This window comes from Monodelphis domestica, chromosome 1 (assembly GCF_027887165.1).
Source record: "Monodelphis domestica isolate mMonDom1 chromosome 1, mMonDom1.pri, whole genome shotgun sequence".
NCBI lineage: Eukaryota > Metazoa > Chordata > Mammalia > Didelphimorphia > Didelphidae > Monodelphis > Monodelphis domestica.
This window is the reverse complement of record NC_077227.1, coordinates 74,366,499-74,392,892: the sequence shown is the minus strand read 5'-3', so window position 1 is coordinate 74,392,892 and position 26,394 is coordinate 74,366,499. Positions and strand designations below refer to the sequence as shown.

At 38.5% G+C, this 26,394-nt stretch overlaps 1 protein-coding gene across 1 annotated transcript in view; it reads right to left on the bottom strand.

The window, feature by feature from the left end:
• The window catches only part of CHAT (choline O-acetyltransferase), a 100,116-nt gene that overhangs the window by 28,612 nt on the left and 45,110 nt on the right, over positions 1–26,394 (bottom strand). Inside the window, exons 8-9 of the mRNA XM_007478625.3 lie at positions 9,784–9,953; positions 6,625–6,725 (exon numbers count right to left, since the gene is read on the bottom strand). Coding sequence (XP_007478687.2) covers positions 6,625–6,725; positions 9,784–9,953 — 271 coding nt within the window. The remainder of the gene's footprint in view (positions 1–6,624; positions 6,726–9,783; positions 9,954–26,394) is intronic.

Here is a 26,394-nt window from a genome sequence, read left to right as displayed (position 1 = left end):
CACTTCTGTGTCTTATAATCCCCAGTTTGTTTCAAAGTCGACCTTACATGTCATCGACTGCATGGGATTTCCCCTGATTCTCCCCAGCTGGCATTTTCTCTCCCCTAACTTACCTTATATTTATGTCATATATCTAACCACTTGGGGGAGCTTGTGAAAGAGTTTAAGCTCTAGAAATATCCCTAGGTAGTTATGGTGGAGTCATTTTGCCAACTGCACATTCATGGTTGATGCCTTCTCTGCTAGGTGTACAGCATTCTCGCTATCCTGTCTCCTTAGAGGTTAGGTTTTACAATGTGGCAGGAAAGTCTTAAATCATTCTCACTGAAATGTCAGTTTTCATTTCCTCATAACATATTGTTTCTGGGTTGCTTCATCATTTACTCCAAAGCAAAGAAATTGAGAGTGTATTTCAGGTACTTTTGCAAGGTTTTGGAAAGTTAAACATTCCTCCTCACCCTTTACTTAAATATGTCTCATCTCTGAGAGGATAACCTCTTCTCCTCTACCTGCTCTTATCTACGTATCTGCACATTAGGTAAAATATAACAAACATCCTGGGTCATTTTGTTGTTAACCAACAATTTTTGTCACAGGTAAATGGCTTAAGACAAGAAATAAACATTGGAAAAAGAACTCGGCTTCCAACCCAGGGTGCCTCATAAACAATCTATTGTGCATAATCAATGTGATACTTTCATTGTTAGGACACGTGCATGTGTATCATGTTCACTACTTCCTTTTCCCTCTGAAATGAGATTTTGAAACATGGAGAAAATGCTGTAAGTCACTCTCACAAAAGTAGTCTTTTTTTATTACTCCATGACATCATACTTTTCATTTGCTTAATGCTTCTTTTCTTAAAAGAGAAGGAATCAAAGGATATCTCAGGTACTTTGGCAAGGCCTGCAAAAGTCAAACATTTAGCCACTATTCCCATATTGCTCTACTTGGCCCAGAGCCCAATTCAACCCAATTCACAAATGTTTGTCATCTCTGAAAGAGGAAGTCCTTTCTTCCCTCTCATCTATATTAAATCCACGAATTAAGTCAGCTACAACAACAGTCTGGTCCATTTTGTTGCTGGTCAATAGTTTTATCACTGATAACAGTAACCCCAATGGTGCTTCATAGCTCCATGCCCTAAACTTCAGTGCTTACCACTAAAAGCAGTGGGACTTTTGACTCTCCAAACCTAAACTGTTGTAGCTGATCAGTATTCAGGATTTCGCACAATGGACAAAGAAGTCTGGCAGAGAAACAAAACTTTGTCTACCCTCCTCATCCTCAGCTGTGCCCGTCTTGTAGGAACCATCTGTCGAGAGCAAGGAGGAATGAACATATTTTTTTTCCTCCTTTTGCAAAGAGAAAGGGGAGAGGGTTCTCTGTTCTCCCATTTTAGCTTTTATGAGCAAGTCAGATTCAGTCTAGCATATTCTTGGAATATCTTCATTATTGCTTACTCTAAATCATTGATCCTCCTAGCAGCTTCTTGCAATGTCCTTCTTCTTATAGTTTCTGCCATTCCCCCACCAGCCTCTTAAAGTTTAAGGGAGAAACACTTTCAGTAGATCAAATATAAGGCCATTGGGGAATACTGGGGAAAACTCATTAGCCAGCTAGCAGCACCCTGGCTTTCATCCTTGATCATCTATTGACTATATCATATAGGTGAGGTTCAAAGATGGGATATGTGTATGCACATACATATATACATACAGGTATTTATATGTATATGTGATATCTTCTCCAATACAAGGCAAACTCTTGAAGGGTAGGGATTGTTTAAGTTTTATCTTGGTATTTCCAGCATCCTGGCTTGTAATGGGTGCTTATTAAAAGCTTGCTTATTAGTTGATTAATTTTCTTATAAATCTTTGTTTTGCTATATCACTCTAGTTGACTTCAAATGCCAAAAATTAAATTCATCCCTATTAAATGTGAACATTAGTGCCTGCTCAGGATTCTAACCTACTCAGATCTTTTGCGGGACCTACTTTTTGTAGTTGCCACTTTCTACGTAATATAAAAATTGGATGTTTTTCCTCTTTGCCTTCATCTTAAGTATTGATAAAGATATTGTTTAAAACAAAGCCCTAAAGCATTCAGCTGGACACTGCTTTTATGTTTGGTAATGATCCATTAACTGGCTAATGTTTGGGTCAGTTGTTCAATTAGTTCCAAATCTACTGAACTGAACTCTTACCCAGTCTACCTCTCTCCATCTTGTCTGCAAGGATGTCAAAAGTTAGGGGAAAGGGAGAGGTACACTTCTATTTTCATGTTACACATTCAAATTAAGGGAATAAATGAGAAGGCTTTGAGTTAGGTTTGTATGTGCCAACCTCACTCCCTGTGATTTGTTGTCAAATGTTAATGAAAGCAGAGAATTCTGTAATAACCTTCCAGTATTCTATCCCATTGTTTTACTATGTAAACAGATGTAAAAATAGTCATGGATAAAAATCGCTCAACAAGCATTGATTAAACCCTTACTATGTACCAGGCACTGTGCTGAGTGCTGGGAATTGGCCCTCAAGGACTTTAAAAAATGTTTTATTTATAGAATTTATTTTATTATGTTTAAAAAAAATTAAAAACCCTTACCTCCCCTCTTAGAATCAATATTGTGTGTTGGTTCCAAGGCAGAAAAGCAGTAAGGATTAGGCAATGGGGGTCAAGTGAGTTGCCTATGGTCACACAGCTAGGAAGTATCTCAGGCCAGATTTGAACTTAAGACATCTTGTCTCTAGGTCTGGCTCTCAATCCAAGGAACCACCTACCTTCCCCTTATATTTGATCTTTAAGGACATAGGGAAGCCCTTGGAGTTTATTGAGTAGGGTGGTCAGGTCTATGCTTTAGAAAGATCACTTTGACAGCTAGGAAGAGGACAGATTGAAATGGAGAGATCTGAGTCTCAGAGTCCAGGAAAAAAAGTCATTGCAATAGTTCAGGAGAGAGAGAATGAGAGTCTGGACTAGGTTGAAAACTATGTGAATGGAGACTATATGCTAGAGATGTTGTTACAGGGAAAGAAATGGACAACATTTGGCAACTGACTGGATATGAAGGGTGAGAACCTGAGGATGATTCCAGCACTGCCACTCTGGGTGATTGGTGCAATGTGGCATTTTTAATGCACAGAGCTTTAGGGAGGTGAATGAACCTTTTAGTATAGGAAAGACTCAAAGGGATTGCTTGAACTTAAAAAGAACACAATAGTTTTTGGTCTCTCCAAATTAGATTGTTAAAAGTACCCACAAAGAAAAACCCATGAAACCTTTTACTTATCCATGCATAAAGCTAATAAAATATAGCAGTGCAAGCTAATAGAACTAAGAAAATATATATTCTTGGGTGGGGGTAGAAGAGAGAGAGAGAGAGTCTTCCATAAATTTTAGGAATTTTGGGTGTGAAACTCCCTCCACTGTTGTCTATTGGCAACTATCTGTAACAGTGGGTCAGACTGTCAGTCAACAAGTATAGGTGCCCCTTCTACAACCTGGGGGTTAGGGGCCAGTGCTCCTGTGATCTGGAAAATTCACATGTAATTTTTGGCCTTCCCTTCATATCAGAGAAGAAATCTGAATTTTTTCTTTTTCTTTTATGGGGTGTTTATAGTACTTACTCTATCCCTTGTGGCTTTAAAACCTGGAGCTTGCTTCTCTTCTTGGCTGATGTATGTCCTCTGAGGCATTTTTTTCCAATATAGGGCAGTTTCATCAGCATTGAATATCTGTTCTGGTTTGTAGCCTTTCTCTTCAATTGGTTTTTATAGGGTTTTAGGAAACTCCCTAGCTGCCTCTTGATCAGCAGACACTGCCTCTATTTTACTCCTTTCTGAGTTTCTAAACTCTTTGTTGTCTGCTGGCCTGCGTCTATGGTCTGCAGCTTCCACAAAACTCCCCCCAAATTCTCATTAAATTTCTTATGCTGATCCATGATATACTGAAACAGCAATGAGGAAAGTTGCAATGTGGAAGGGATACCTGCGTTCATTAAGCACTTACTACTGCCAAGCACTGTGCTAAGTACTGGGGATACAAATTAAAGCAAAAAAGATAGTACCTGCCTCAAGGAGCTTATTCTCTGATAGAGGAAGGTGGTTCATAAAAGGAGACCCAGAAAGCTAAGAGTGGAGGAGAAGATAGAGAAGAAAGTGAGGGGAAGGGTAGTACTAAGGCCAGAGAAAGATGGATGACTGGTCTGAAACCTTACCCCCAATGGGAGAAGGCTCCCTAGGACCAGAGTTAGGAAGCAGCTGAGGCATGGTAGCTCAGTCTGGAGAATGAGGGACAGCTGATGGCCGAAGTGGAATTTGTTCAGCAGTACACAAGTTTCTTATTCCAAAGAGCCTGTGCTTTATATGAAAGAACACTAGATGGGGAGACAGAAGAACTGACATGGAATACTGGCTCCCCCACCTAAAAATATGTGACCTTGGGCAAATCTCTGGGCCAATAGTTCTTAATCTTTTAAATAAAAGGGTTGGACTGCATGATGTCTAAGGCCCTCCTTCCAGCTCTAAATCATGCTAAGTAGATGATCTTGCCATATTCCAAGGATGGTTTGTGTCCAAGGTAACCTCAATTGGGTTTGCCATATTCCTAAAATTTCACCATTCATTCCTTTGAGTTAAGGAATTAAGCTTTCAGAAAGCCCTGTTAAAATTCAAATATCCATGGAAAGGATACCATCTCAATTTGTTATCACTATAAACATTTCAGGACAAATTTGTTTATGAGATAAGAACTACTTCCTTAGTTCTTAGGAATATTTGACATCAGAGGAAAGGAGCAAATCTTGTGAGGAACAAACATTTATTATTCCTAAGTTCCTACTATGTACCAGGCTAAGTGCTTTATAGTTATTATTTCATTTGATCTTCATAATAACCCTGTGAGTTGGGTGCTATTATTATTCTCATTTTACTGTTGAGGTAACTGAGACATTCAGAGTTTAAATAATTTGCTTGGAGTCACACAGCTAGTAAATGTCTGAGGCTGAATTTGAACTCAGACTCTTCTGATCTCAGGCCCAGTGTGCTATATCACTGCCTTGTGGATGAAAAAGGGAAAGGAAGGCCAGGATCATGAATTGTGGCTGTAAGAGAGTATCTAAATCATTCTATCATTCAATCTACCAATCATCCATCCATCCATCCATCTATCTATCTATCTATCTATCTATCTATCTATCTATCTATCTATCTATCTATCTACCTCTTTATTTAACACAGCCTCTGAAACAGGAAGGGCCTGTGGGGAAGCATGACATGGGAGAATACTACTGTTATCTTTCTTGTGTCCAAATGAGATGATTCTCATCTATTTCATTATGGAGGAAGCTGAGAGGCAGATAAATTAAACCACTAAGAAGTCTATGTCAGAGAAGTCAGGCACCAAAGCCAAATGTTCTGCTCTTCATTTTTGGGGTGGTAGCAGAATATAAGCAATAGAAAAGAGAGAGGAGCCAACTGGTCTGAAGATGCCTGGTACTATTTCATGGGAGAGCAAAATAAGACCTTAAATGTCCAGGGAAAAGAGAGGCTTTGACTATTCCAAGTTCAACCGATAGAGCATATGGTCAAAACTGGGAATCTTAACTAGAAATTGGCATGACTAACAATTTGGGGGACTTGGGAAAATGGTACCAAATCCACCTCAAATGAATTAAGCTGGACACTGGACAGAGGCTACACAGGAGCTTACTGGGGTTGGACCCATTTCCTAGAGTCTCATTTAGTCACTTGGGCTTTAAACTAGGTGCTAAGCTTGTTTCTTTGCTGCCCAAGGATGGCAAGTCCTATCAACTCTCTCTAATAGTGGGACCCAGCGCAAAACCCTAGCTATGCTAACTTGGGTGCTGCTCTTCCCTCCTAGAGTCTAGTCCAAGAAGGCTTGAACTTCCTACACAGTACTAAAGGAATGTTTGTTATTCCATTTAAATGGATTATGCTTGTGTGTGTACGTATGTATATTGGGAGGCATTCACCAGTCTAGGGGAAAATGAGGGTAAAAAAATCTCCTCACTGATAAACTGAGAAAATCAACAACCTGTCTGCCATGGGGGTGGGGGGAGTAGTGGGTGGGAACCGAAAGATTAAGTGACAAGAAAACACTTTCTGGATTGTCTACAAGGCTCACACCTTGCGTTCCAGGCTGGGCTGCAGGATCCTTCTCTTTTATTTTAAACTTAAGTTTTATAAATGCCCTTCTCCCTCCCCAAGACCATTTTTTATACCACCCACTTTCCCCATTTCCCCTCAATCAAACCCTCCCTAGAAATAAAGAAAGACAACAAGCCAGTTAAGCCCCAGCAACACATACTGCTGCATGGACTGCATCTGCCAGTTCAGTCTTCTTCCCAAGGGGTCCCCACCTTCTACAGGGAGCAGGGAGGGAGGCTTCACAATATGTTCTTCAGGGTTAATATTCATTTTTCCTCACTCTGAGCTCAGCTCAGTATCTTTTTTTCTCTGCACACCAAAGACACGATGGCGTAACGGGGCTTCGTGGGTAGCTGATTTCTCTTTTGCCCTCAGAATCTGCTCCTGGCTGGGTACTGGGAAATTAGTGCAGAACCATTAAGGCCCAATATCCTATTAAGAAAAGGAAACTCACATGTGCCTGAGCAGATGTTCGGTGCACTGTACCAGGACGATTCCATCAAATGGGGAATGCTCACATACCGTACCACAGACTCCATCTCGCCCCACCACAAACTGGAAGGGGAAATAGGGAAAGTTAAAAGCTGCCTGGATGGTGTTTGCTCTTTTAAAGTCTGCAGCATGGCAGATTCTTTGTTTGGGTCAGCAGACCAAGGATGCCAGCGATTAAGGACAACTGACCTCCAAGGGGTACGATGTCTCCATATGCGTCTGAACTATGGCCAAAAGGGGAAAAAAAGATTCTCCAACAATTGCATTTCTGTGTTAGCAACAACAACAACAACTTGCAGTAGTGATAATAATAACATATTCCTTTATGTCTTTATGGTTTAACTTCAGTTTCCCCCTCTGTAAAATGAAATTGTTGCATTAGATAACTGTAATGGCCCTTTGAGCAAAGCACTTTCCCCTTTCCAAGACTGAAAAGTAGGTATATAGTACAAGTATTATGACAACAATAATAATAACTGACATTTATATAGAGCTTTAAAGTTTGCAAAGTGCTTTGCATTCATTTTCTCATTTGATTTCCAAGCAAACCTGTGAAGCTGGTGCTATTTTTAACCCTATTTTGCAAATGAGGAAACTGAAGTTCAAGGATTTTACCCAACTTACCAAGAGTAACATACTTAGGCTTTGAGAAAGGATTGAAACTCAGGTCTTCCTGATTTCCCAAGTCTAGAGTTATTATACACATGAAAATTGGGGCTCAGGGAGATGAAGTGACTTATGGTCATCTGTAGTAGGCATCAGAGCCAGTACTTCATTTGGGACCTCAAACTCCAAATGCAAGTTCTCTTTGACTTTGAGGATTTGTGCATAAGCATTAACAGTTACTGCCATACATATCCCTTTTAACATTAATATTTTTCTTCAAATCCATATAACTATTTTGAATTTTTACTTTTTGGCCATATTTTATGACAATTTAAATGAAAAAAAATATAAATGTTTAATTTAAAGGGGGAGATGTTCCCTATTTCTCTCTATTTTCTTTATTAAATGTTATTACTTTATATTACTCTAAAGATCCTGAATTAGTACTACTCTATTGAGACAAAATAGTAATCACTCAAACTTGCATGAAGCTAATTTTCTGGCAATCAAATTTCATTCCTCTTGCGAAATGTGTAGCAGGTTGGTATAGTCAGCACAGGATAGCAAATAGAGAGCAAATATTGAAACCAGAAAGACCTGAATTCAAGTCCCACCTCTGAGATCTCCTAGCTGTGTGATGCTAAGCAAATCATTTCATCTCTCAGAGATCTAGACAACTTTCCAAGGCTATAGGTTACAAAGAAGGTATGAAAAAGTATGTATATGTCGGTGTAAAGAATTTCTTCACTTGGGAATTCCCTAGTCCAGTCTCTGTCCCTCCAATTGGTCTAGTCACAATTCAAAGGCACAGAAAGGATGGAAGAGATCCCTAAAAGACAGGGCACATTTTTCTCCTCCCAAACTTACCTTGAGTTATTGGAAAATTCTGATTGTCTTTTTAATTGAGCTCTCTCGGTTCTGTAGTAGTGAGAATGCTTATGTCTCAAAAGTCCTATAGGTAGCTTTGATGGTTAAAAAGAAAATTGTCCCTCTTTCCCCAATGAGCTTTGAGCCTTTCTACTGAAATTCAACCAGAAAATGTTTGACATATGAACTCCCTTATGTCAGGTAGGCTTGAAACTCAGTTAAAGACATGATCAATGTTGCTAATAGGCCTCACAAGCATCTGGATCCTCCCTGGACCAAAATCACCAGGAAGTTCCTTTTAGAATTCTATTTTGAAAGAGGAAAAAGAATCATAGTCTGTAAAATTATAAAAGACTTAGGTAAATAGGGTAAACATGGATTTGGATAACAAACTCTAGAGAATTATGAAAAGGAAGGGGGAACTCTTTTGTGTAATAATAGCATCAATACATTTTTACATGGTGCTTTAAGGTTTACAGAAAGGTATAGATAGTCCTGGACTCAGAGTCAGGAAGATCCATGTTTATATCCCACCTCTAACTCTTACTAATTTTGTGACTATGGGCAAATTATTCAAACTCTACATGCTTCAAGGATTTCCCTACTGATTTACCTAATAGTCATAGAGAGGTTGCAGCCTGCTTTGGTGGAGAGTTTCCACTGACGAAATAACACATTTAAAATTTTTTGCACTAGAGTTTTCAAAATACTTCCCTCCAACTGATCATGTGTAGTAGGTAGGAAAAATGTTATTATTTTCATTGTACAGATGAAGAAACTATGGCTTAGAGGCCAATATGGACACAGAAGAATACTCTTCCCCTTGAGTGCAGAAACTGGCTTCTTTTGGTAGGTATTTATATCCCAGCATCTAGCATAATGCTTGGCATATAATTTATTGTTGTTGTTCAGTCTTGTTTGACTTTTCATGACAAGATACTAGAATGGTTAGCCATTTCCTTCTCCAGCTCATTTTACAGATGAGGAAACTGAAGCAAACAATATTTGCCCAGATAAGTAAGTGTATGAGGCCAGATTTAAACTCAAGATAAGTCTTCCTGACTTTGGACCCTACATTCTACCCATTGAGCTAGCTGTTCCAGGCACACAATATGCACTTAATAAATATTTCTTAATTGGCTGAAATACCTTTATAAAAGTTTATATAAATTTATGCACGCAGATCCATGAAAAACTACTAAGGGAAACTCAGAGGCACATCTCTAGCCTTTGAGTCTGACTACAAGAAAGAGAACTACATACAATCTCTTACAAACTCTGTGGGAGCTGTGATGGTCCTGCCAGAAATTGTTTTGAGCTAATGGTCCCATGGTCCTCACCCAGTAGAACAATTCTTACTTATATAGACTCTTGTCAAACCCTGTTAGTGACAGTTGAGGATTGTTATTTATTCAGTTAGATCATACAATTGTGTACTTAAGCTCCTAGCCTGGGGGTAGCTGGGCTCTCTGCGATCATCTATTCCAACCCCTTCATTTTATGTACTCAGGGAGGGAGGATTAGTGTCTTTCTCTAAATCTCCTAAGTAGAGGAAAGATTTTGAACTCAGGTCTCCTGATTCCAGTTCTCTTTTCATTGTATCAAGTTGCCTCCCTGGTCTAGCTGCAAGCCCATTTGAAGGACTTACCTGCATGGACTTGTCATACCAGCGATTTGCCCCATTTTTACCATGGCCCCCTCCATGAAGGAGCTGAAGGGCCATGTTCGTGTCATTGAGCTCCATGCCTCCTGGTGCATCCAAACACACCAAGCAGATACACCGTTCAATCATGTCCAGGGAGTCACGGTTGGTTGAATCTGCAAGGAAGAAGAGGCATTCTTCAGCATATCACACTAGTTCCCAAAGCCTGATTACCTTGTGTTTGGCCCCAGATGTAACAACAAAGAGGGTCAAACCCATCACCATCTCTCCAAAAGGTTGTTTTTGACACATCTGGTGTGGTTAGTTTGGATGATCGCTGTTGTGTGGGCTCTCTAGTTTGAAAAAGTTTGAAGATGCATTGATACAGAGAAAGAGCCATATCTTCCTTCCTAGGATTATGCTAATTGCTCATAGACTTCTTCAGAGGTCATCTAGCTTTTCATCCTCACCCCCATGCTCCAGGCAGCACCACCATGACCTTGTTCTAGAAGGAGAGTCATCTTGTTCTTAAACTCCTTAAGTAAGGCATCAGACTCAGAATGTTCAAGTTGGAAGGGACTTTGGAGCTTTCCTACTCCACTACCAAGCACATTCCCCATAGAATCCTATGGGTGGGAGGACAACAACATTGTTACAACCTTCTCTTAGTTCTTCAGACTTTGTAAGCCCAAATCTTTGCATTGTGGAGCCCTCCCTCTCCTACTTTATTACTCTTTCTTTTTCTCCTTCTCAACTGTTTTTTTTTATTTGGATGGGTAATAGTAATATTAATAACTAGAGTGTTTTTAATGATTTAAGGTTTGCAAAAGACTTTACATAGATTATCTCATATCTTCATGACAATCCCATGATGTAGGTGCTATTATTATCCCCATTTTACAAATGTGGAAACTGAGGTTGGGAGAAATTAAATGCCCAGGGTCACATAGCTAATAGATTTCTGATACAGGATTATAGAATTAGGTTTTCTAGACTTTCCAAAGATTGGACTTGGAAATAGAAGAAGAAGAAGACTCTTCTTCTGACTCCCTAAATATTGCCACCATTCCTCAATTGCCTTCTCACCCTAGAAGTTTCCTCAGCCTCTATGATCTTCTCACCCTGGAATATTATTTTGCCTCTGTACACCCTTCTCCCACTGATGAGTCCCTCCCAGAACCTTCATTTATAGGAAATTCTCAGTCCAGCTATCCTTTATTCTTCTTATGATTCTGCTTTTGATTCTAAACATCAACACCGAGTTAACCTTCCACTTATAAAGTACCTTGCCCTATCCTTTCTTCTTCATTTCCCTTTGATGAGTTATCTTCACCATGAGATTGTAAACTCCTTATTTTGAACAACACAATGACCAAACACAGGTGCAAAGTACTCTAATAAAACATGCTATCTGTTTCCAGACAGAGTTGATGGACTCAAGGTACAGATGGAAATAAATTTTCTTTCTTTTTGGGGGGGGGATATGGCTAATGTAGAAATTTTGCTTGACTACATATTTTTACTAGTTTTAGGGTTTTAAAAAATCTTTTCAATGGGTGGGACAGGAAGGATTTAGAGAGAGAATTCAGAACTGAAAATAAAACAAAACTTTAATTTTAATAAAGAATTTTAAGTTCCTTGAGGTCAGGAACACTTTTATTTTTGCTTATATTTTTATTGGTAGTGCTTAGTAAGCACATTGTAAGCACTTGATATTTGTTGACTGAATGAGAAAAAGTAAGTGGATTTTTAAACTAAGTGGTAATTGATTGCAATTTCATAGACTAATAGGTATAAGAGTGTGATAAAACAATTTTGGCAATCCTCAATGGCCTCCATAGCCAAAGACTTAATGCAGGGATATTTCTACACAAGATGGGGGTCAAGTTCTAGGAAATCCTTCATTCTCAGGAAAGATTGCCCCTGACATTCAGGATTGATTTTCAAACTGCTAACTGAACATCTCCAACTGGATGTCCTACTGGTGCTTTAAGGTCAACCTGTCTACCTGGGCAGCTAGGTGGCTCAGTGGATTGAGAGCCAGGCCTAGAGATGAGAGGTCCCACGTTCAAATTGGTCTCAGGCACTTCCTAGCTGGGCAAGTCACTTACCCCCCTTTCCCTAGCCCTTACCACTTTTCTGCCTTAGAATCAATACACAATATTGGTTCTAAGACAGAAGGTAAGTGTTTTTTAAAAATAAAAATAAATAAAGTCATCCTGATCAAAACTGAACACATCATCTTCTATCTCAGAAGATGCCCCTCCTACCAAATTTCTGTTTTTTATGAGAATATCCTCCCAATAAGCCAGGATAGAAACCTCAGAGTCTTCTTTGTCTCTCCTCTCTTCCTCGCACCCCACATCTAATCAGTTCCCTGATTAGTGATTCAGGCTTCACAATATTTTCCCTGTCCTCTATGCTCATGTAGTCACCACCACAGTTTAGACCCTCATTACTTCTTTTGGAGACTGTTGCATTAATCAATTAACTGGTTTCACTTTCTCCACACTCTCTTTTCTCCAAATCATCCTTCACAGCTACTAAATTAAATTCATTTTCCTAAGTCAAAATCTAAACATTTTACTTAAAAATCTTTATAGTATGTTTTCTTTGTCTATGGGACAAAATAGGCCTTAGCCTAGTGTTTATGACTTCTACCATATGATGTTAAAGACCCTTTGTGACCAATTTTGCCTTACTTGCCTTCACATATTCTATATTCCACTGAATCAGAGGACTAGCTATTCCCAGATTTTGTGACGCCCACATTCTCCTGCATCTATTCATTTGCTTGGTTTGCTCTCCATGATTGAACTGTACTCACTCCACATTTCTGCCTACTGAAATCCTTCAAGACCAAGCTCAGGTCTCACCTGCCATATGAATGAAGACTTTATGTACTTCTCTTTCCAGTTAAGAGTGAGCTCTCCTGTCTCAAATGATCCCTGGACCTCTCCTTTATTCTTAGCACATCTAATCTTGTATCATTACTTATTTCTATAGAAGACTTATCCCTTCAATTTACATATAAGTTTGGAGGATAGGAATGGTGCCTACTGTGCCGCATTTCATCTTTGTCTCCTTGGTGTTGCTAGTGGTGGCTTATGCATAGAAGGTACCTAAAGAGCATCGATGGATGGAATTTATTAATGCTGCTAGAAGCATATCTGCTTTCATCAATAAGTTGATGTGGAGTGACTTTTTTGTGCCTTGGGGGAGGGAGGAGAAGAAAGAGTTCCTTCAAGAACTTCCAGTCTAATTTGAGGGATGGATTCTACAAAGAAATTAGAGAACACTAATGATAACGACTTCTTTATGGTAGCTAGCTGGTACAGTGGTTGGAGTACTAGATGTAAAGTCAGGAAGACTTGAGTACAAATCTAGTCTCAGACACAAGCTGTGTCACCCTGGGCAAGCCATTTAACTTCTGTCTGCCTCCATTTTTCCATTTGTAAAATGGGAATAATAATAGCACCTACCTCCCAGAGTTATTGTGAGGGTCAAATGACATTTCTAAAATGCTTAACAAATCTTAAAGCATACACAAACTATTGTTAATACTTTTATTGCTTAATATTCTATAGCTTTTCAATTTTCCTTTTTCTGGTATAGAAGAAAGAGCATTAGACTTGAGATGATAAGACTTGGGTTCAAGTTTTGTCTGTTATTTACTAACTCTATGACCTTGAGCTTATAGGTTCCTTTACTTCTCAGTTTGCTTCTCTGTAAAATGGGGCCACTGGATGAGATGAGCTCTAAGGCAAATTATAGCTTTTACATTCTTTGGTCATTTTGATATGAAATAAGACTGAGTATTAAGCTATCAGGTACAGATAATAGGTTCATTAGGGATTCATGGGAAGGACTGAATAGTGTGACCTGAAGTAGGCAGAAAATTTCACCACGGAGGTAAGGCTTGAGTTGGATCTTAAAGGATTGTAAGATCATAAATCTGGAGTTGGAAGGGACTTCAGAGGCCATCTAGCTCAACCCCTTCATTATCCAACGTTCTGGAGGTGCAGTGATTTGTTCTGGGTCTCCCAGGTGGTCAATATCATAGAAAAAATTGATCCCAGGTGATCTGACTTCAGAGATAGTACTCTTTCCAATGTGTTATGCCATCTCACATAGAATTCTTAATCATTGGAATTGAATAAAGTCTAGGCACTCTTTATCCATTGTACATGCTACTTTCATTCAGATAAGTGGAGATGTGGTAGTTGTGGGGGAGTAGGGAACAACATTCTAGAGAAGGGGCAGCATGAAACACAGAAGCTGAGAAATACAGTGTCTTTGGAGGTAATAGACATGTCAAGGCTTTCCATCAAAGGCTAGTATGGGACAAAACTGGAAATACAGATTGGTGCCAAACTGCAGAAGCCCTTGAATACCAGGCTAAGGCATTTAGGATTTATCCTAAGCTGGAGAATGACATGGCAAAAATGTTAGAAAGTTTAACCCAATGATTGGTGGAACAAACTGGAGGCAGTAGGCTGCTGCAGTGGTCCTGGGGTGTATCCAAGTCTGCTGGCTGCTTGCATGCCTGGACTTCATTGAAAATGTATAAGTGGAACATTAAGACCATGAATTTGACATAGACTCTTTCAGACACTGCATGCACAAATAACATCTTGTCTGGGCCTGGACCTGATGTGGGTGCAATGAGCTGTTAAGTCCCAGCTCTGGGTCCTTGTACAGCTATGTGACCTTCACAAACCAGGTCCAATGGGTAGACAAAGTCTAACCAAGCCTCCCAGGCATCGGAGAGCTATGATTCCTTGTGGAAGCAGGCCACTTTTCTTGACCTTTTCCAAACCCCAATGGTCCCCCTGGTCAAGAGCCTGCAGTAATCTTAGAGCAGTCATTAATGCAGGGCCATTTCCACACAAGATGGTATTGGGTTCTGGCCAACCCGTCAGCCGTAGGAAATGAAAACAAAGTATTATAACTTCATGAGAAAGAAGGGAGTTCTGTGGGGACTTATTTGGGAATAAGGTGGAGGCTCCTTTTCTTCCTTCCCCTTGGGGTGTGAATGACTTATGGGTGGCCCTAGAATTCCATGCCTTATAGGCAGAAACCAATGTTACACAAATTTTGGAAATGTGGTTGAAGGCTTGACAGAACTCCAGTTTAAACAGATGGAATAAAAATCAGAATTCTGAACCTGAAATGGAAAAGCAAAATGGCCTTGCAAATGAACCCAAACATGCACAAGGAGCAGATCAGTCAAATGCTGACAAGTTTATCATGTAAAGCAGAAAATAAGCTGCACCCAAACTCACCCACCGTGACTTAGGCCAGAGGAAAAAAATATCCAAGCATAATGAAAACAAGGGGCAGGCAAAGGGGAAAATGCAGCAAGAACCGTTTGTCTTGTTACACCCTCATCTGGCATATTGAGTCCCATTTAATATGGTAAATCAATCTTCTCCCAAAGAACCACTGCTTAATAGGAAGAGGTGGGAGTTGAGTAATATCAGGCTTATCGGCTCTGCCATCAGAGCCTATAGTAAATGACAAGGGGAAAAATGATCCTTTCAATACAAAGATTTCAGCCACCACAAGGGTTTCATGATCCCAGTTCATTTCCAAGCAGAGACTATTATTTAACAGCTCAGCTTCAAATGGAAGGTAAAGGCTCTCCAGACTACAACAGCGGAGAATTAGAAAGAGTGATGGTCTCTGTTTCTATGTGGAAGTAAAGAAAGAAAAAGCTTAGGATATGTAGGAATACAGCAATTAATCTGCTGAATTGTTAGTCATCCTTAAGGGCTGACAAACAGCTCATAGGAAACTGTGTTTTAGGCAACATTAAGATAGCATCTTGATCTTCAAAATATTACCTGGTCTAAAGGTGCAGGGAGTGTGGAGAAGTAGGGTAAAGGGGTGATTTGGGGTTGATTTGAAAGTGAGAGCCACAGTATAGACTGGCTATTCTTCAGTGCTTTCTATTTTAAGGAAATTGTTCTTCTGGACAGAGATATAAAATCACGTGTTTAATTTGATTATTCCAGGAGGAGAGAACTCAAGGAGAATGAGGCTTCTTCAGCATTAAACAATGCAAATTGAGTCTGGGGTAACTGTAAGAGGAAGTTTTGATTGGGGAGGGGGTATCAGGATGGAAATGTGAGGGAAAGGGCACTGGGAATTACCAGTTCTATTTAATTTAATTGGAAATTCATGTTTGCTATGGATATCCTCCTTTAAAGTTTTCTTCCAATGCTGCCTTATGTCATGGAGGTGATAATAAGTTCTCAAAAAGCATGAGTTCTGGAAAGTCTCACAAAGCAGAAAAGACATTGATAATAGGCTGGGCATCCAAGGATAAATCTAGTTGAGGCTGAAAAGATCCAGCCCTAGGTTTACCATAAAATGATGCATTTTTGTTTTTGTTTTAGCTTGAACAGTTTTACTAAGGTGCAATCTTTAGCAGTGGAGAGAGTATTTACACTGATGAAATTAAAATCTTTGATATCTTAATTATGTGCAAGCACTATCCTATGGGCTTGGAGCAAAAAGATAGGTACACCATGGAATTGCCTTTAATGAGCTTACAACTTAATATGGGTATTGATGGGAAGATATGTACATCAATGACTATGATACAAGGCAATGTATGATAGTTTGAAGTATATTTAGGAAATGGGCATAAAAGAAAAATATCACTTTCAACTTGGGGGCAATGTAGGGGAAAGCTTTATGGAGGAGTTGACACTTAGGTTAAGCCTTGAAGCAATAGAGGAGCTCCCACAAGCAAACGATGGTAGATTTAGAGTTGGAAGGGACCTTAGAGGGCATTTAGTTGAACCCCTTAATTTTACATATTCTGAACCTGATGTCTGGGGAGACTAATTGACTTGGCCAGGGCCTCATGAATAAGAAGAACAAATCCAGGATTTAAATATGACTCTTGACTTTTCCCATATCACTGTTGCTGCCTCTTTCATGGAGGAGAGTATGAGTTAAAGCATGGAGATAGAAGAAGACAGGACAAGAATAAGAAACTATGGTTCAGTTTGTCTGGAATATAAAGAATGTAAAGGAGAGAAATATAACTGGAAGGGTAGAATAGAGTCATATGGGAATGTCAGGAATTTGTACTTTATTTAGCAGATAATTAGAAATCATTGAAGATTCTTGAGAAGAGAGAGGCTTTTCAAATATTGTCTCTTTCTGTCTTCACAGCAATCCTGAGAGATGAGGAATTTGAGGCAGACAGAGGGCTAAAGGACTTGTTGAGAGTCACTTCATGAGTATCTAAGGGTGCATTTGAACTCAAATCTTCCTGACTAGGTCCAGCACCCTAATCCTTTTTCCACTTAGCTATCTTATGAGGTAGATGAAGGCTTTAAGTCAGTGGGTTTCAATGGGAATGGAAAAGAAGAGATAATGTTGAGAGTAAGCAGATATAAGATTGGATAGAGGAAAAGAAGGGCTAAAGAAGACTTAAAAAATTTTAGCCTTCAAAATGGCTAAGGTAATGGTAGTACCATAAAAAACCAGAGATATCTGAGGAGCTGAGTTTTGAACATGAATTGAGATTGAACTTCTATTAAAACCTCCTGGTAGATATATTGAGAAAGTAACTGGAAACATGGGCCTCAAGCTCAGTGGTGAGGGATTTAGAATGGCTGTATAAATTGATAATTGAAGCCATAGAAGTGAAGAAGATCCCTAAGGGAGAGAGTGTAAAGAGAGAATAGGGCCAAGAACATATTTTTAGGGACACTCACAGGTAAAGAGCAAAAAGATAATGGGGAGTTCTCAAAGGATACAGGGGAATGGTCAAATGAGATTGCAGTGCCATGAGAGCCAAAAGAAAAAATATCAAGTAGGTCATGGCCAATAGCATTAGGCTTTGGAGATGTTAAGGACAAGAACAGGAAAAAACCCATCATATTTATTTATGTATAAGGAGGACATGAGTAACTAACATTGGAGAGAGTTTTTTTTTCAGTATAGTAATGGGGCAGAAAAACTTTGCAAAAGGTTGAAGAATAAGTAGTTAGGAAATAAAATTGGTGCATATAGACTCTTTTTCTAGACGTTTGGCAGATTGAATGATAGCTTGAGAGGAATTTTGAGTTAAAGGAAAGTATGTTTGTAAGACTTAAAGAGCTTTGAACATGGCTGTAGGCCAAGGGAAAGGAAAAACAATTGAGAAGGGGCATTTAGAGACACAATAGGAGATGATTAATGGAATATGTTCACAGAGGAAAAAGAAGGGGATGGTATTTAAGATATAGATGATAATCTATTTTTTAAAAGTTTTTATGGAATTGAATCTTTGGGGGGGGAGGGGGAGGTTCTCAGAGCTCTCAGCCCTCAGACCATCTGGTAAATTAGTAACAATCCAGAAAATAAGCTGACAATAACATCAAGGAAGGACCGAAGCTTAAGAGGGTACCCCAACTTCTCAGAAAACAGAGACTACCTACAATTAGATAGGAGAAAATGAATAAACAACAAAAAAGCACCTAATTCTAAAGAATTTTTGTGGAGACAAGGAGCAAGGTACAGACACAGAAGGGGATGGTGAAAGCAAAGGAAACACACCCAAAGTATAAAAGAAAAATATGGATTGGACACAGAGTCTGGAAGAGCTCAAAAAAAAAGACTTCAAAAACCAATTAAGAGAGGCAGAGGAAAAATGGGGAAGAGAAAGGGAAGTGATACAAGAAGAAATGGGTCAATTGAAAAAGGAGAACCAAAAACTGATAGAAGAAAATCAGGTCTTAAAATCAGAATTGACTATCTAGAAACTAATGAGAGTTCATGACAAATCAAGAAACCAATAAAGTAGAACCAAAGGAATGAAGAAAAAATGGAGGAAAACATGAAATATATTAAAAAAACCAACTGACCTAGAAAATAGATCTAGGAGAGACAATTTGAGAATTATTGGGCTACATGAAAGCCATGATCAAGAAAAAACCTTGGACATCATATTATAAGAAATTATCAAAGATAACTGTCCAGAAAATAAAATGGAAATTGAAAGAATTCAGAGATCACCTCCAGAAAGAAATCCTCAAACAGCAATTTCAAAGAATATAATAGCTAAATTCAAGAGCCACCAAGCAAAGGAGAAAATACTTCAAGCATCCAGAAAGTAACCATTCAAATACCATGGAACTACTCTTAGGATCACACAGGACCTAGTGGCTTCTACATTAAAGGATCAAAAGGCATGGAATATGATATTGAGGAAGGCAAAAGATTTGGGTTTACAACCCAGAGTCACCTATCCAGCAAAACTGAGGATATTCTTTCAGGGGAAAAATGGTCATTCAGTAGGAGATATTTCTAAGCATTCCTAAGCAATACACCAGACCTAAACAAAAAATTTGAAGTCTAAACACAAGACATAAGAGAGGCCCAAAAAGGAATAATGAACTAAAAGAATTCCATGTGAACATGAAAGACCTCTAGGAATTGATGCAGAGTAAAAGGAGTAGAACCAGGAGAACATTGTACACAGAGACTGATACATCATGGCACAATCGAATGTAAAAGATTTTTCTACTAGCAGCAATGCAATGATCTAGGACAATCCAGAGGAACTTAGGAGAAAGAACAGTATCCACATCTAGAGAAAGAACTGTGGGAGCAGAAACTCAGAAGAAAAACATATGATCAATCATGTGGTTTGATGGGGATATGATTGGAGTTTTGATATTAAAAGATCACTCTGCTGTAAATATGAATAACATGGAAATGAGTTTTGAACAATGACACATTTACAAGCTAGTGGAACTGCATGTCAGCTCCAGGAGGGGAGAGGGAAAAGGGGAGGAAACAATCATGAATCATGTACCATGGAAAAATATTCTAAATAAATGTCTATAAATCTAGTAATAAAATAAAAACAAAAAGCTTTTATGCAAATGAAGCATGCTTATTTCAGAAAGAAGGGAATCCTGAGAAGTCCATGATATCTTCACTTACCATCTTAACTTGGTCTCATTTGCCCTCATCTACTTCAGGAAGCCAGATCTTCCAAATGAGGGTTTATTCCTTATATAATGTTGAAAAAAAAGGTTAAATGCAGATTACCCTAGACTCTTTTTGAATGTTTATTTTCTAGTGCACATACAACCATAATTCTATTCCCTTATTAGGAAAAGTAGACATTCAGACTCAGGTTTCCTAAAGATATAAAATAATATGCACTTAATCACAACAGCTGAGAGTTGGGTGCTGGACTGTTTCCATAAAGAATTCCATTTGTTCTGTCCAAGGATTTTACTGTGAAGGCAGTTGTCATTCATATTTCTGAATTAAACTCATAAAGCTAATAACTACATCATCTTGATTCGTTTCCATGTCATGATGTTGAGTTCTACTGCAGGTATGTATGCTCCACCTTCTTCCAGCTCTCTTTCTTTGCTTTTTATGGACTTTTTCCAGCAATGGCTTTACGCTAATTGGCTTCAGTTGATGTAAATATTTACGGGACATCATGCAACCCAGAGGGCATCTGCTTCAAAAATATGTGTTTTATAGGGATCACCATGGCAGGTATCCAGGAAATACTGGTGTATTCTGTAAGGGTTTTCTGTTTCTTTCATCTTTCTCCTGCAAATTGACACTGCTATCTTCCAGACTCAGGGAACAATTGCTTTATTAAATATCCAGACCAGGATAAATGTTATCAGCTCATCCTGGGCCAGAAACAGCCTGACCTTCATGTTTAGATGGCAATGAAGCCTGCATGAAAATTACCAACTACCTAGGGGTTTTAAATCCCTCCTGGGACCTCTATTGTGCTTCATATCTCCTTACCTAAACCTCAGTGCTTGCCACTAAAAGAAGTGGGACTTTTGACTCTCCAACTCTAAACTGATCTACTTCATCAATATTCAGGATTTCACAAAATGGACAGAGAAGTCTGGCAGAGAAATAAAGCTTTGTTTACTCTCCACTCTCCTCATCCTCAGCTGTGCCAATCCTGATTTGACTATCTGTTCAGAGCCAGGGGGAGTAAGCATATTCTTTTTTTTTTCTCCTTCTGGAAAGTTCTAACTGACCTGTAATTTTACAGTCTCAAGATCACATTCAAGATTGGGCTATAGAACAAGAGAAATTATGATGGTTTGAGAAAATCTAATTAGATGTAACCTTACAAATAGGTGGTAATTGAGAGGATATGGTATGAGAGACCAATAAGATTTCTCTGGTCTTAAATATGTCTTTATCTTTCCCAGAACCTCTAAATTTGAGAATCATTCCTTCTGTGCTCTGTCTCTGTCTGTCTGTCTCTCTCATTCTCTCTCTCTTTCTTTCTCTGTCTCTGTCTCATTCTCTCTCTCTTTTTCTCTTTCCTTCCTTACCTTTCTTTCTCCTTTTGTTCTTTCTCTTTCTTAGTTTTCTTTATTCCTTCCCTTTTCTTTTCCTTCCTCCCTTTCTTCCTTTTTTTCTTGTAAGACTTTTTCCTAACTCACTCATATTAGAAGTATGGTGGCCACTCAGGGAATCTAATCCCACTGGCTACTTGGCATAGAAACTTGACCTGCTCCATTTCTGACCTGGGCTAGTTCATTCCTCCTTAAGCATTCTGGTGGACCCTCTGCTCCTGGAGGGTTACCATATTGGTGTCAAACTTAGAATGGGAATTCAACTGGATTTAATTCCCCTGTTACCCAAAAATCCCAAGATCAGGAGATCTATCAATCACAGCCTCCCCAGAAATGGGTATCGTAAGTATGTGCCACCATTCTTAGCCTCTTTTGAGTTCCAATGTTGTTGTTGTTTTTTTTTTAATTTCAAGAGTCTCCTATGAAAAATATTAATACCAGTGGCAGAGTTAATATAGCCAAATGAAGAGTTGCAACTACCAAACTTCCCCTAAACCTCTCCTACAAAAAACACCAACAGAAAACACCAAATCAAATTCTCAGCAGAAAAGTCAAGAAAAAGTCAGAGCAAGTTATTGTTCTATCCCAGGGCAGCATAGAGAGGTCTTTGGACTCTGGCTGGCCAAAGGACACTGGTTGTGGTATAATACTGTCTATGGGCATTCCACACATGCTGCACAGGGATGGTAAGGCAACCAAACAACTTCTTAGAAAAAAAGATTTCTGGGACCTCTCTGTGCCACCATAATGCATAGGATCAGTGCCATTTGGCATCTTCAAAGCTCATTATCAGTTCCAAGTCACAATTCTAGGGCAGAGAGAAACAATCACCATCACAAGGGAGCAGGGGCCCTACCTGGTGTCAAAGGGAATTCTTTGTTCTCTTTGTTCTGAGTTTACACTTGTGAAAGAGAATCCTTTATTCCCTTTGTCTATTTTGAGTTAACACTTGGTTAACAATAAATTAAGTACCCCTACTTAGTACCTCACTAGATTGTGAAGACAGGATTAATTCTCCTTTGTCCACTTTTGAATTGAATCAACAAAAGCTTGAACACCCTACTTAGCATTAGGTGGAGGAGTTTTCCACCATTTCAACTCAATCAGCCAGGAAATGAGAATTCACACCTCAACCAGCCAGGAATCTGTGAAACCTTTTGAGAAGTATTTGCCTCTCCAGAATGTGAGAAGTGGTTCCCACAAACATCCCCCCCCCACCTTGGCAGTACTGGGCAATTGGGAATATGTGATTGGCTTTTATGAAGAGGGAAAGGAACAAGAAGCTACTATAAAAGGCCCCGAATTTCTGGGGTTAGGGAAGACAACCTCAGGAAGGAAAGTTGGCTTCAAGAAGGAAGTCAGCTTCAAGAAGGAAGTCAGTTTCAATAAGAAGGTCAGCTCAAAGAAGAAAGTCAGCCTCAGGAGTCACCTTCAGCTTGAGTCATCATTTTGACCTGCCTCTAGGAAGAAACTTGGGTGAGTGGATAGCTGGCTTTCCCTTCCTGTCTTCTGGAAAGAGTTTAATTCTGGTTGAAAGGCAACAAGTCCTGGCTGAGTTGAGCACCAAAGCAATATTTAGTTAGACAGGCTAGTGTCTTCTCTACCCTTTTGCATTTCTCTGCTTTCACTCTTTCCACCTCTTTTGTTAATAAAAGCTATTAAAGTAATTTCAGCTTTGAGTAATAAGGAAGGTGGATTATAGGGTTGGAGTTGCAATACAGAGCCAGGGGATAGATAGAGGAAGTACAGACAAAATGGAGTTGTTTTAGCTTTCTTGGTTACTCACATTATCTTGATAGAGTGTGATCATATTGTTTTAGGATTATCTTTAAAAAGAATGGAAGGATAAGAAAGAAGGATGCACTGGGAGAATGGGCAAAGAAGAAGCAGAATGGGGAAAGTTATCTCATGTAAAAGAGGTGTGTGAGGAAGAGTATCTACAATGGGTTATGCTTGAGTCTCACTCATTTGAACTGTACACACACACACACACACACACACACACACACACACACACACACACACAAAGTTGAATATAGAAATTCATCAACCTGACAGGAAAGTAGGAAGAGATTAAGAGAAAGAGGGATGATGATAAAAGGAAGGGTTGGTTAAAGGAGGCAATGATGAAAAACCAAACGATTTTTTGAGGAGGAGACAAGGTAAAAAAGTAAAGTATTATTACCCAGTTCAGGCAAATAGATGGTAAAGTGGATAGAGCATTGGACTTGAAGCAAGGAAGGACTGAGTTCAAATTCTAACTCAGATATACTAGTGTGATCCTTAGCAAAGCACTTAACTTTTCCCAAATTTATTTTCCTCCACTGAAATCTGAGGACAATAATAGCATGTAATTCACAAGGTAGTTGTGAAAATATTTTTAAATAGCATGTAAAATTGCTTTGCAAACTTTAAAGTGCTATATAAACAAATTAGCTATTATTATTTCTATAGTAAGCTATTATTAACTATTTACCTTAGCAGGAAATAATATATCAGGTTTTTTTTTTTATTGTAACAAGTATCTAGGAAGGAGAAGGACTAAAAGAAGATGAGGAAGGATGCCAAAACCAAATTTCATCTATTTAATTTTATTCTAACAGGATGGACTCTGCAGATGGACAATGAATCTGGCCCAGAATTGAATAGAAGGAAGAGATTGGACTGGATTACATTAGGGAAATTGTGTAGTGCTTTTAATGACTATAAGCTTCTCCCTGGAACAAAAACCCATTTTTTAAAATACCAATATGATTCTGGTAATGCTAAATAGCTACAAATCATGGAATACTACAATCTCTGATGAATCAAAGTTGTAGTTCACCTAAAGGGCAAGAGAGAGAGAGAGAGAGATGCATAATGGGTATACATAGACTGCAATATATTACCAATGAAGCAAAGAATTGATGTAAAGGCATCATCAAAGACTTATGTGAACTGAAAAAGAGATGGGCAGATTTTATAGTAGTGAGGGTCTAGAAAGCTTTAGACTTGGAGTCAAGAAGACCTGATTTGAATCTTGCCTCAGACATTTGTTAGCTGTGTAATCCTGGCAAGTTGCTTAATCCTTTGTCTGTCTCCATTTTCTTATCTATAAAATGGAGGTCATAGCACTCACCCCTCGTTGTTGTGAGGATCAAATGAAATAATATTTGAGAAGTTTATAAACCTTAAAATGCTATCTGAATATTATTATTTCTATTATAAGAGATGGACAACACATGCTGAATCAATACTTTTCTTCAAATTCAGAGAACTAGAGGAAATTCCCCAAAAACATTAATGGAGGATTTACAAGAGTACTTGGGTTAGATTTACACAAGATCAATAAGTATGGAAGATTTCCATTATACCACGGAGGGGAGGCATTCACAAAGAAGAGACTGACAGATTGGTTGAACAATACATTGAAATATATCCATTTAAGACTTTTGCTGGATGTGAAGTTGATTAAGCCCCATTTTGATCAAAATGTTCACATCTCTGATGAAAGCAGGGATGGGAATAACTGGAATGACAAATAAACTAAGGTGGGAGATAAATTTTCTTGGAGTCTGAGAATTCATCCAGTTTGACTTTCTTGAAATTACAGATCCTCCATGAGGAAGTGAATTACTGGAGTAAATAGAGAAAGTGAAGCTAGAATTGGTCAGAATGACAAAAAGATTTGCAGGGATGGACTTTGCATCCTATGAGACAAGGATTAGATATCTATGACAGCAACATAAGGGCTTCCCTTTCCTCCCAGAGAGAACTCTGACTCACTAGAGATGGAAGGGAGAATATTGGGAAGATGAAAGAATGACAGGGTAGACAAAATCTGACACTTCATAATTCTTCTCAAAAATACCAGTCACCTTGAACTTTTGTTATTGCTAGAAATTCTCAAAAGAAAATTCAAATTCAAAAAAAGATAATGATCAATTGAAGAAATCCCATTCAATAAATAAAAATATGGAACAAAAGAAGCAGGGGGAAACATTGGAAGAGAGGAATATCCAAAACAATATCAGTCATAGTACCAGAAAGAATTCAAGAAATCCCAAAATAATGCAGTTATAAAAGAGAGTCAAGGAATAAAAAGGAGGGGAATGAGAAGAATTAAAAGGAAAAAAGAATGCAACTAATAAAACTCCAGGAAAAATTGTTACAAACTCAACAAAACAGAAAATATAGAATATTTGAAAATATAATTGGACACAATTAAAAGTAGGACTAACATAGAAGATAGAATAATAGTTATTACAATTAAGATGGCAAAAGAAGCTCAGAATGTAACAGTTGGAAAACAACTTCGAAGCAAGGGAAATAGAAGTAGGCATGAAAAAATGGCATGATATATTAAAAATCCTCCAGAATCTGTGACAATCCTCCCCGCCAATCTTTTCTCCCAATATTCCCTTACACATAATATGCTTTAATGAAACTAGCCTATTTTCACGGTGAACATGACATGGATTTTTATTCACAGCATCATTGTATCTCCCTCCCTCCCAATACCCTCCTCACTCTACTTATTCTGGTTCTCAGTTCAAATCTTACCTCCTCCATGAAGCTTTCCCAGATGGTCCAAACTTACAGTGATTTTTCCTTTTACTGGAATTTTGGTCAAGTTGACAAGTATTTATCAAGCATTTACTATGTCCCAAGTGCTGTGCTGTGGCAATCCAAAACCAAACCCTAATGAAATTCTAGACTATGTTAATGGTATATTTAGAACAAGGGAAGAAATATTTCCATTATTTTTTGCCTTTATCAGATTACATCTGTACTATTATGTTCATTTTGAGGTACCATGTTTTAGAAAGGACATTGACAAACTGGAATTCATCCAAAGGATTATGAAAAGGATGATTAACTGAAAAAATAAATTTAAATGTATTTTTCTGAGAAAAGTCCATAGATTTCACAGGTTAAAAAAGGTTAAAAATCCCTGTTCTAGAATAAGAACTACAGGTATTGTTTATCACAGCCGATACCAGCTAGATTCTCCTCAACTATAATCTATTGGCCCTGAGGATTGACGGAAGGAACTGGGAATGGTTGACCTGGCATTGACCTTGCAAGGTACCAAAAATTTCAGGTCTTTTTTAGAGAAATTGCTGTCCAGTCATATCTACCTCATCCTATATTTAAGATTTTTTAACTCAAACAAAGACTTTATATTATTTGTCTCAATTAAATGTCACTGTATTAGATCCAGCCCGAGACTTATTTTGTCCTTATTATGACATCTAGCCCCCTTGGGCATATCTTC